Source organism: Staurois parvus, unplaced genomic scaffold (genome assembly GCF_062004578.1).
Source record: "Staurois parvus isolate SC_StPar_1 unplaced genomic scaffold, SC_StPar_1.0 ptg000155l, whole genome shotgun sequence".
Lineage (NCBI taxonomy): Eukaryota > Metazoa > Chordata > Amphibia > Anura > Ranidae > Staurois > Staurois parvus.
Genome location: NW_028317951.1, coordinates 10,219,350 through 10,231,619, shown reverse-complemented (window position 1 = coordinate 10,231,619; position 12,270 = coordinate 10,219,350). Strand labels below are relative to the sequence as shown.

The window sequence follows — 12,270 nt, the reverse complement described above, 5'->3', positions numbered from 1 at the left end:
GCTTAGAAGGTACCCTGGACCCCAAGAGAGGCATGCCTAACTGCTTCCTTTTTGTCTAACCTCAGCCCCTTTACCCCGCTAAGAAGCAATCCAAATTTTTCTGCTTGGAATGTCATAATCCTTCTTGGCTAAAGAATGGCCTTATACTCATATGATGGCTAAACACTTGTTCTGCAGAGGTCTTTTCCTACGTCAAGAAGAACTTTGGGCAATATTGGACACTGATTCTTTTCCCTTCTAGCCCTATATCTAAATGAAAAAATTCCTTGATAACCCTATTTAGAAGGTGCGTTTTACATGACCATCCACTATGTCTGAAACCCTCTGCTCGAGGAAAACACCTCAAGAACAATCAATCCATGTGATTTACACCTCTTTGTTTAGGGATCATCCAGCCATCTTACAACTGATTTGCTTGGTTTGGGAGAGGAAGATAAGCATAAATATGGCAGACGAGGATTGCAAACAAGGTTTTTCTTATTTACACAAAAGATCCCTCAATGTCACCATCTAGGAAAATGTCTAGAAACTCAAATCTTCATGGTGCAAAACACCTTCTTACATAAGATTTTCCCATCTATCTCTGAGCATTGATGGTGATGCAACAGTGATGACAGTTCTTTACTCCATCTCTGGTTGTCCTGCCCTGACCTCCAAGAGTTCTGGAGGCAGATCCATTCCAAGCTTGTTGTAGTTTCAATACTTCCCTTGGAATTCACTCCAGCTCAGTTTTTTCTACACTTCTACAAAATCCCTGTTCGGTTATGCCATAAATTAATAGAAATGCATATGATTAATGCTGCGATACTTTGTATCCCATTTCATTGTAGATCAAAACAGAACTTCTCAATGCAAGAATGGTACAGGAAAATTGAATATATTGCAGAAATGGAAGAGCTGATTCACATAGCACAAGACAAAGTTACTAAGTGTATCCAGGTGTGGTCATGCTGGAAACACTTTGTGGGGACTTCTTCCTCTCAGGGTCAACTAGCCGACCATACCAAGAATTCTCCTTAGACATGTGATGGTATATGACCTTTGAACTTGTATGACTTATGCCTCACACCTGAGACTGGTAACTCCTAACCTTAATAGAATCCTGTTAGTGCGGTGGATTTCCCCTAACATGTGGAGATGTGGGCCTAGAGGGGAAGATAGAGTGAGGGAAGTGGGGTGGAGTTCCCCCTTCTGCTGGCCCCTCCCCTATTTCCCCCTCGCCCCCTTTTTCTTTTTTCTTTCCTTCCCTCTCTTCTTTTTTTTCTCCCTTCCAGGTCCTTCCTTTTCAGTCTGTCTGGTCTTGGACTATTCAATTTAACTTTGGACCCAACCTAGTGCCAGGATATTGGACATTTTTACTTCTTATTAGCTTTTCTAGACATCATGGGTTTAAAACTTCTAGGTGTATCCTTGAGTTCCAGTTTATGTGTATTTTAGTTTTTGGTTTATATTTATAACCTAAATACTTAACCGTGGTAAATGCTCATGTGATGTTTTGAGACTATTTTACATGTTCTGTTTCTGTCTTTGCCATTTGAACTCTTACACCTCTTCCCATTGTCTTTTTTTGGCAAATTGTACTCTGATTGGTGAAGTTATAATAAAAGTTTCTTATGGTTAAAAACCCCCCAAAAAACAGAGTAGACATCAGTGTCTGCTCGTTGTTCTGCTAAGGCCTACAAAACAGTGCAATTGTCTGAGCTTTTAATTCTGAGTGATATTACAAGAATTGTTTGTGTTTTGAATATGGATGAATAACCAAAGCATTGCTGATATAAACAGTGTAATGCAAAATATGAGCAGAGTATGTAATAACAGTCGTTATGTTTGAATATCTCTCATTTAGCAATCCAAATGGGGCAGAGTCTCAGGAAAACAGATGGCCAGCGTTCACACTCGATGAACAACGTTACCTTATGTTAGACACAGAAGACTCAAAGACAGATCAGAAAATGCGTGCCAAGCAGTGCAGATTCTGGAACAAATTCTATCCCAAAATCTTGCAGATAACAGGTAAATAACAAAAAATGAAATATTCTAAATAAGGGGAAGTTTATAAAATCATTTTACCTTGAAGGAAGAACATACTGTCACAACAAATTAATTTTGAAAGAATATACGTTTCTCTAAGGCTTGTCTTGTTTAAAAATGCAAATATTCTGCTTTATAAGAAATGCAGTGCTGTAGTGAAAGAAGAGAGTAGATCAGCATGAGCTCTATCATTGTTTCACAGTGTGCCTAAAGACGAATGAAACAGTAATGGCCTGTATGAAAGAGAGCTGGGGGAAACCTAAAAAGATCAGATTTCCAGACATGATTTAACTGCTTGAGTCTAAAAAAGTTACAGTATAGGAAACTGGCAACAGCCTAGCATCAACCAAATATTGAAAAAAACTGTTTTTGTTGGTTGTAACTTTTAAGGCACAGCCAAAGAATAAGGCAAGTGAAATGGTCGCCTGAGTTCCCAAGACCATCAAAAACTGACTAATGACCTGGACTTTTCCCACTGGCTGTTCATTGGTGGGATATTCAGAGATGCCGAAGAAGACTACAGTGGTGGTGCTTTGATGTCATGATGAGGGTCAGCATCATTCATGAAGCTGAGGTACAAATAGATCATATGAAAACCAACCAGATATCAGGAGAGGTGATACCTGTAAGTTCTGAAAGGGGATACCACCACTGTTTGTGATACTGAATCTGACGTGGAGGATTGAGTGGTTGGCTGTGCTTAAAAGCAAAAAAGAGGTTTGACCCTGTGTGGTCACTTCATGAAGGTGAGGGGGCAATCTTACTAGTGAAGGCTTACACTTTTTGTTCACCTGCCAAATTTATATTGATCGCTGGAGGTTTCTATATATCCAGCCATATTGAAGATTACACACATGGATGGTTTGTTTATTAATAATTGGTGGCACGTGTTTTTGAGGACTTTGTTATAAATTTAAGTTATGTGTTTATCGTAGAGTGTCACTGGATTTTCATTTGTGGATTCACTCAATATTTTATTTAATTATTTGTATTTTTTTTATTATTTTTATTTTTTTTTCTTTCTGCTATTTATATAGCAGTATAGTCCCAAGTTTAGGGACGAGAGCACAGCAATTTATACTTTGGTACATGTGGGCACTTGTTGAGTGGTAGTTGCACATTTATGTTTAAGGATTTGTTATAGTCTTTGTAGATTGTCTTATAATCAGGGTCCATTTATCCTGACCGTCTTATTGTTTGTTTTATAGGCACAATAGTGCCATTTGTCAGTCTTTTTCCACTGCACCTTTGGGCATTTATTTATGCCAAGTGTTTTATCATATGTGGTTTAATACATGTTTGTGATTTCACCCTGTTTAGGGACACAAGTGGGTTTATGTATTGTGTTTTTATGCCTTTTGCATATTTTTATTTTATTTCATATGGTTTATCAAACATCACTGCATACGATTGTATAATAATATGAAGAATTTAGTTTGGGATAATTAGACACAGGAGGATTCACTAGGGGTGTAATTGAAACCTCATTTTTATATTCAAATATTTTTATTGAAGGTTTTCAACAGACATATTAATGTACAATGTAAGATATCGTAGTTCACATTGAGATGAAACAAAAAGTAGGAGTATATATAAGCTAAGAGAGTACTTCCCCACCAATTGGCTGGGGACTATATGAGCATGTTCTCGGATAGTTGAAAGGTATGTTTGGGTTAATGTGAACCATATATGATTTGGAGTGTGATAAACATTTGGAAAGGAGGGGAGAAAAGAAGGGGGGGGGGGGGGAGAAGCACCAGTCAAGTGCGTTAGTGATGTTGTAATATTAAGGATTTATAGTTGTCATTTAATGGAGCAGTTAGGGTCTTGAGGCCACCGAGACCATTGGAATTTATGATATGAAAAATTATGGATTGCCGTTTTCTTTTCCACTTCACACTGGAGGTTAAGATCAGAAATAAGGGTTGAGATTGAAGGGGCTTTGTTGAATTTCCACAATCTAGTGGTATTTATTTTAGCCACTGCTAATGTATGGATTATGATGGTACGTGAGTCTGGAGGGAATTTGTCTATTCCTATGTGGAGAAGGGCTAGGGCTGGATTTGGAATTGTTTGGGTTCCAGATATTAAAGAGATTAGTTGAAAGACTTTATTCCAATATGATTTAAGAGATTTACAATTCCAAAGTATATGGAGGATTGTGCCTATTTCTCTGCATTGTCTCCAACACTTAGGTGAGTGTTGGAAGTAGTAAAGGGTGAGTTTAACTGGTGTTAGATGCCACTGATGTAAGATTTTCGTGTATGATTCCCAATGGGAGCTACATTTAGAGGCTCTGTAAGTGATGTTGAAAGTTTTCGCCCAGATGTGCGGAGATATTGGTTGGAGAAAGATTTTTTCCCAGTTAGTTACTGAGGTGGTGTGTATGGTAAAGTGAGCGTTGGTTAAGAGCATATAAAAAGTCGAGATTCCTTCCATTTTATGGAAGAAGAGGTGCGCCGTGGCGGGGATTGTTAGTTCTGGAGATAAGACCAATGTGTGTAAGGAATAGGCTATTCCTAAATAATTGAAATTTTCATTATCAGGGAGATGGAATTTTTTTTGAAGAATAGCGAAGGAGTCTAATCTGTGGTTTGTGTATAAGTCTTGAATATGAGATATACCTCTATTTTCCCATTGTGTCAGGTTTAAAGAGGGGATGAGGAGGTGTAGAGTGGAAATAGGTGTATGAATTTTTTTTGTTTCACTTTCTGGGTGGTTAGAGGATAGGAATTCAAACCAGGCCTGTAAGGTGGCTTTTATACACGGATGTTTGGGTAATAGTTGGGTTTGGGTATTTTTCAGTAGGAACAGTAATTTGTCGAGTGTATGCGGTAGAGGTGGAAGGTTTTCCATGATGGTCCATGTCTTATCTTTAGTAGGATGCCACCAGAAGAATAGTTGGTCTAGGAGCGTGGCATTGTAATAGGATTTTAAATGTGGGAGACCCGCTCCTCCTCTAGAGGGAGGTTGTAGTAGTAAATTTGTCGTGTATCTAGGTTTTTTGGAGTTCCATGTGAATTTGTTGAGAATCGCTTGGAGAAAAAGGAGTTGGGAACTGGAATTGGATGTGTACGGAATATGTAAAGTATTTTAGGTAATATGCACATTTTTAGGGTTGCTATTCTGCCCATTGTTGAAAGGGTAGATGTACGTAGTTGTTTAAGTTCCTGTGGAATAGATTTGAGTGGTGTTTTGTGGTTAGCGTCATATAATTGGTTAGTTGTATTAGTAAGTTTGATTCCCAAATAAGGGATGCTATGGTGTTCCCATGAGAAAGGGAAGTGATTGCTTAGTATCTTTTGGATTTTAGGCGGAGTATATAGATTTAGAATGGAGGATTTTGGTTTGTTAAGTTTATAGTAAGAGACTTCTGAGTAATTGTGAAGATGAGTGCATATCGTTTGGAGTGATTTATAAGGGTTAGTAACCATTAGGATAATTTCGTCTGCGAAAAGACTAATTTTGTGTTCCGTTTTAAGATGAGTAATACCTGTGAATTATGGGTCATCTCTGAGTTTGGATGCCAAGGGTTCAATTAGTAAGGTAAAAATTATGGGTGAAAGTGGGCAGCCCTGTCTGGTGCCATTAGATATCTGGAAGGTTTGTGAGAGTGTACCGTTATTTAAGACTTTGGCAGAAGGGTTGGAGTATAGGGAGAGTATTGCTGACAACATCCAATCTATAATCCCAAATTTTTGGAGGGTGAGTTTCATGAAGAGCCAATGGATTCGATCAAATGCTTTTTTGGCATCTAGAGACAAGAGTAATGAGGGTTGTGTAGTGGACTCTAGTTTATAGAGGAGGGATATGATTCTTCTAGTTGCGTCTGGTGCTTGTTGGCCAGGGATAAAGCCCACTTGGTCTGGGTGGATTAGTGTGGAAAGGTGTGGAAGCAACCTTTGGGCGATAAGTTTGGCATATAGTTTTATGTCCGTATTTAATAGTGAAATCGGTCTATAATTTTGGACCAATTGAGGATCTTTATTTGGTTTAGGGATGGTGGTGATTATGGATTGTAACATTTCAGAATGGAATGTACCTGTAGAGGCAGCATGGTTGAATAATTCAGATAAATGTGATGTGAGGTTGGGTGCGAATGTTTTATAGAATTCGTTCGTAAAGCCGTCATTTCCTGGAGATTTGTTTAGGGGTAATGTTGTTATGTTTTGTTGTATCTCTGTGGGAGAAATTGGAACAGATAGAGATGTAAGCTGAGATGGTGTGAGACGAGGTAAATTGGTAGTGTCTAGAAAGTTTTGAATGGTCGTAGTTGTGGGTTGGTTTGTGTTAGGGTCATTTTTGATATTATATAGTTTCTGGTAGTACATCGCAAAGGCGTTAGATATGTCTTGTGGATTTGTAGGCAGTGCTTGTGTGGTTGGGTGTTGGATTGTGGCAATTTTTGACTTGAGTCGTTTTTGCTTAATTGTTTTTGATAAGAGGGAGCTCGCTTTATTACCCAGTGCATAGAATTTGGATTTAGTTCTCTGTGGGTTAAGGTCGTAGTTGTGTAACAAAAGTATTCGTAATTTATTTCTATCTGAGGTCAAGGTTGCGGCTGTGGAGGGGTTTGGGTTATTTTTGTTAGTTTCTTCATTTAGTTTGATGGCGGTTAGAAGTTGGTGAATTTGTTGGGACCGTTGTTTCTTGATACGGGAATTTAGTTGTATAAGGATGCCTCTCATGTAGGCCTTGTATGTGAGCCACAGTGTTGTTATGGGTATGTCAGGAGTAGAGTTGGTGTCAAAAAATAAGTTATGTGCTTCTAATAAATGTTTCTGGTGGTCTGAGTTCTTTAATATTACAGAGTGTAGTCTCCAAATGGGCGGGATTGCTGAGTGTCGATTGTTGTCTAATGAAATGTTGATTGGAGCATGATCTGACCAGGTTATTGTACCGATTTTGGATGAAGTTATGTGTTGTAGTGTCCATTTGTCTGTTAGGAAAAAGTCAATTCTGGAGTATGAAAAGTGGGTAGGAGAATAATAGGTGTAGTCCCTTTCGTTGCTATGCTGGCATCTCCAGATGTCATAGAGGTCGTGGTTGTGCAGGAATTGATTGAAGGTTTGTTTAGGCACTCTTTTGTTGAAGAACGAGTCTATTTGCGGATTGCCAATAATATTGAAGTCTCCTCCAATAATGAGTCTGCCTTGTTTTAAAGAAAAGATGATGTTGTAAAATTTGTTATAGAATTTGATCTGGTTTTTGTTGGGACCATAGACGTTTAGCAGATATCTGTGTGACTTGCGAGCCAAGTTAAATCCACCCAATATCAACTCACCAAGATCACCAAAAAGTGGACACACACTGTCCCTAATGTGAATAGGATCGCGAACACTCAACACACAACTACCTCTGTAGTATTACCAAACATAATCCACATTGGAGGGGAGACAACTTAGTGCGAGAAATTAGTAAAAAAGAGTCATTTTGGATTTATGAGTTGGGCAGTTTAGCACCAGGGGGGTTAAATAAGGAATTCGATCTATCGTGCTTCATTAGTGACGTGTAGATTTTAGCATGATATATGAGTATTAATTACATATGGCTCCCTTTCCTTTACCTGGTTCAGTATGTGTACCTGTGGGATGAATATGGAGAAATATGACACATCGGTCATGTCTCTCACTTTGCCACACAGATACACATATATATGTCATTAACACCTCATTATAGGTAACCATTACGATAGAAGAGTATATAATAGTTGGTCTATGGTTAAAGGTATTATCCGTGCCCACTGTCTTATGTGGGGAAGTAGAATAACATCCAGGTGGTAGTAACTGTGTATTATTTTTTTTTTTTTTTATTATTTTTATTTTAAATATTTTACATATATATAGTTTATAAGAATGGCAGATTGTAGATATGCTGTATAGGAGATACACATTCTGAGTATTTATAAAATATTCTTTATATGTTATTTCCTTATTTTAATATAATTTGTTCTTATCTTCATATATATACAGTATTCTCTGTGTATATGTTTTTATTGTCATATACAATTTACATTTAATAAATAGTTTTCACATATGTGGATGTGTGTGGTCCCACACATACATATATGTATAATATAACATACATTTTTCAGGTATTGTATTGATATATTTATGCATATAAAAATGATTGGTTTGTATACCGCTGAACCGTAGAGTTATGTCACTATGTATCTCTCCGGGTAGACATAGCAGTAAGGAAACAAATGTAACAATTGGCAATAATATTACCGCTGTGCAAGTGCCCCCAAAAACATGGCCGCTCCCATAGGATAGACAACAAAATGGCGCGGCTGAGCTATTTAAGCCGGCAATGGTAGAGTGACTAACCTATCACAACCCCCTGATGAAGCCACGTGACCAGTGGCGTAACGCGTAGGGGTGGGGCTGCATTGTCATTCGGAGAGAGCCGGATTGTTTGACAGACGGCGGTGCATGACTTAACGGCTGGCGGATTACTCGTGCTGTGCAATCTATCTCATACCTCATACAATTCATGTGAGTGTACCTGTTGGAAAGCAATAAAGCAGAAATCTTTTTATAAGGATAAAACACTATGTTTGGCAATTTGTCCCCACATATGGAAAAACGCATGGAGAGGAAAGCATAAGGGAATTTGAGTATCGCAAATAGTGATCAATCCCATAAGAGCTAATTAAGGATAACGGATATCCATGTTTCACAATCTGTAAAGGAGGAATTCCATCTAAGCAGGTTCCATAGGAGGTGAACCACAAGTGTGTATAGCCTAATTGCAGGCTAATAAGGAGGTGAGCATACATCTTCACTAATTAAGGATTCAAAGAGAGTCACGGATTCACAATAAGTCACTAAATCAAGATTTAATCAAGCACAAAGTCACAGTATTTAAAGGACATTAATATCACAAATCAAAAAAAAAAAAAAAAAAAAAAAATTTATTTGTAGTATATATATATATTTTATTTTTATGTATATTTATTTCACTATTTTTGATTATTTACCAATCATGATGTTATATTGATGTATTCATATTTATTTTTAAGTACACATCATTATTTCTTTGGGGATATTATTTTCACATTTATATATTTTTCATATTAGTGGATAATATATGTATATTGGTTCAACACTATATATATTTTTATTTTTATATTATTGTACATCACCTGATTATATATATGTTTACCATGGGTAAATATAACTACTAACACAATAGAGATTCTCACCGGGAGCGCAACACCATAGACGTTTACTAGAGTGTAGAGAATGTCATTCAGTCAGCAAATTAGGATGTGATAACGACCTTGAGGGTCGGTGGTTTCTGAAATGAAGCGGAACTGGATAGAGTCCTTTATAGCTGTTATGACACCATTTGTTTTTGAGGTTAGTAGCTAGGAAGATGTGTGTAAAACGGTTGAGGTGAAGTTTGGGGATCTTGTTTGTGGAGAAGTGGGATTCTTGTACAAAGAGGATGTCGGCCTGGGACTTTCTAGTTTCTCTTTGGAGCATTAATCTTTTGAATGGTGAGTTTAAACCACGAACATTGAGAGATGTGAGGTTAATCATAGTGTGGTTCCGTGAATGCTGAGTAGAATATTTGAGTGGAATCTTGAGGGAATGCGAAGTTGTGTGATTGTATCCGTGTGAGGAAAAAATCCGTCAGTCTTATTGAAGCGGTTTGGGTTCGGTCTTGGGTTTAAGGTGGGAGTTTCACAAAAGTTTGTTGAAGTCAGGTGAACGTTAGAGCAATAGTGGACGACTGGTGGTGCTGAAGAGGGAGGAGGTAATGAAGTTAGAAGGGGGTAAAAAGAATACTTGCATAAAATGCAAGTGGTCTGAGTAGCTTGTCTTGCTACTACAGATGTAAGGGGTTTGATAGGCTTTGACCGTAACGAAGGTCATGCCAACTAGATCTTGGAAACATAAAACTTTTTAAACATGGTGTCAGGGCTCCAGGTATGACCAGAGGTGTGTGGACTGACACAGGGAAACGTAGGCTTCAGATATGGTATAAACAATATAATTTATTAAGACTAACAATACAAAACGCAGTGCAAAACTAAACATAAACACAGTGCAAACAAACCAAACCACCCACCGATAACAATACATACAATACAAAGAGTAGTCAGGCAGGCCGGGTCAGTAGCAAATGGGCAAACAGAGAACCAGGAACAGGCGGGAGAGTGGTCGGGGTCACAAGCTGGGTTCAGTAACTCATGGGTAGCGCGGTACAGAGGGTCGGGCAGAGAATGGTCAGGGTCACAAGCCAGGGATCAAGGAGAAGTCAGCAGAGGTCAGGATCAGGCAGGGTCGGCAACAAGTCAGACAGGAACAGGAATACAGGATACAAGGTACAGGGGCCCATGGAAAAACACACACCAAGGCCCTGACTGTGAGTCTGGCCATTCCTTAAATACAACCCCTGCAATCAGCTTCAGGTGTTTGGCTGATTGCAGGGGTGAGTCTCTGATTGCTGAGAGCACCCACTGGCCAGCCCTGGTACTGCAGCCCACAAGGCAGGTGAGTCCCAGCATTATTGGCAAGTCCATTCCTGACACATGGCCGATCGCCAGAGAATGATGAGGTGGTATAGCAACTTTGAGGTGATAGATTGGTAGTATATCAGAGGTGGGTTGTGTTCGGATTATTCATCCTCCATATTCTGGAGAGAAGTAGGTGTGGATTGTTGTGCTTCCACAGGGATTATATTCCAAACTTTGACTAGATCTAGGCCCGCTTTGAGGTTTTTGATTGTAAAAACTCTACCGTGTTGTCTGATGGTTAGTTTTGTGGGGAATCCCCACTGATAGGCTATGCCATGATTTCTTAGTGCCTTGGTAATGGTAATCATCTTTTTGCGGTTTAAGTAGCGTGGTCTTTGAGAGGTCTGCAAACAACTGGATATTTGCATATGATGGCGGGAGTGCAGATGAGTTTCTGGCCGCTAACATAATTTTGTCTTTGATGTGGTAGAAGTGAATCCGAGCCAGGACATCTCTTGGGATAGATGCTGACAGGAATGAGGGCTTAGGTATTCGGTGGGCTCGATCTATAGCCAGCTCAAGGTCGGTGAGAGGTGGAATGAGGAGTTTTATATATTGTTGAATGTAGGGAAGCAGTGCCTCATTAGTGACGCTTTCAGGAATACCCCTGAACTAGATATTATTACGTCTTGATCGATCTTCTAAATCACCAAGTTTCAGAGTGATTTGTTCGATGTCAGATGTGTGTTCTGTATTTGCGCCAATCAAATCGTTGTGCGCTGTAATGATGTCAGCCATTTTGGATTCAATTTGTTGTAACCTATGCTAGTGTTGGACCACGGTGTTGATTTATAATAGTAATGATGATAAATCATTATGTAAGGTCTGTCTCAGCGAAAGGAGCATATTTTTCATGCATTTTTCGGTTAAGGGCTGATCTGCCGCAGGGGATGCTTCTATGGCTGGGAGGTCAGTGTTGATCTGAGGTGCTGGGGGCCTGACAAACAGGCTGTTGCTGATCAGTGTCTAATCTGGGCCTGGACTTGGCCGGACTGCTTGTGGTGGGGGATAGAGGAGGAGACAACTCACCAGGATCACCTGGGTATAATGGATGCTGCAGCCTGGAATCTCTCTGCTGGCTCGGGTTGTCCCTCTCCTGTCTGCTGTCCCTCATATATCTGCCGCCGGCGCAATCTTGGATTTCTGCCATGATGGCAGGGAAAAATAGAGTGAGTTTCCCCAGCTGTCCCGGGGTTTTTCTCCTCCGTGGCATAGCATAGGTTTGGGCACCTCTTATGTAGGGCTCTAGGGGGTTAAAAATCCCTGGGGTCTGTGTGAGCCGCGATCGCTCTGGTGGCTGGATGGAGAGCTTGTCTCTATGCGTCCCTGAAACCTCATTTTTTATTTAATTATTTATATAAGTATAAATGTGGGAGCGCAGCACCAATTTTGTTATAATTTTGATCTCATTCTATCCAGTTGTATAGCCAGGTGTCAGCGGCAACCCATTCCTAGAATAATAGTGTGTTCAGGGTAGCGCAGGTGGTTCTCCATTGTTTTTTCACCAGTTTGATGATTTAGCTCTGATTTCTCATATTCTCTTTTTTTCTTCCATCAAGCTATGTAAACTGTTAATATGCAGGAGTGTTCCTATTTGGAAGACAAAAGAGGGCTTTTTTGCATGCTTTTACATGCAATTATTTATGCTTAAAAAAGAAAAAAGGTAGTGCTTATAATTAAAAATAATAATAACCTGGCAAACAGCTCATATA

The 12,270-nt window shown here is 39.2% G+C and overlaps 1 protein-coding gene across 2 annotated transcripts in view; it reads left to right on the top strand.

Annotated features, from left to right (window-relative positions):
• The window catches only part of LOC149463276 (cholinesterase-like), a 164,774-nt gene that overhangs the window by 92,331 nt on the left and 60,173 nt on the right, over positions 1-12,270 (top strand). The window contains exons 3-4 of one of the 2 annotated variants that reach the window (XM_089675459.1): positions 1,847-2,013; positions 2,422-2,805. In XM_089675459.1, the coding sequence (XP_089531585.1) occupies positions 1,847-2,013; positions 2,422-2,438 (184 nt within the window). In that variant the 3' untranslated portion in view covers positions 2,439-2,805. Of the gene's footprint in view, positions 1-1,846; positions 2,014-2,421; positions 2,806-12,270 lie in introns of those variants that run through there. The other variant, XM_089675458.1, reaches the window with a different exon arrangement.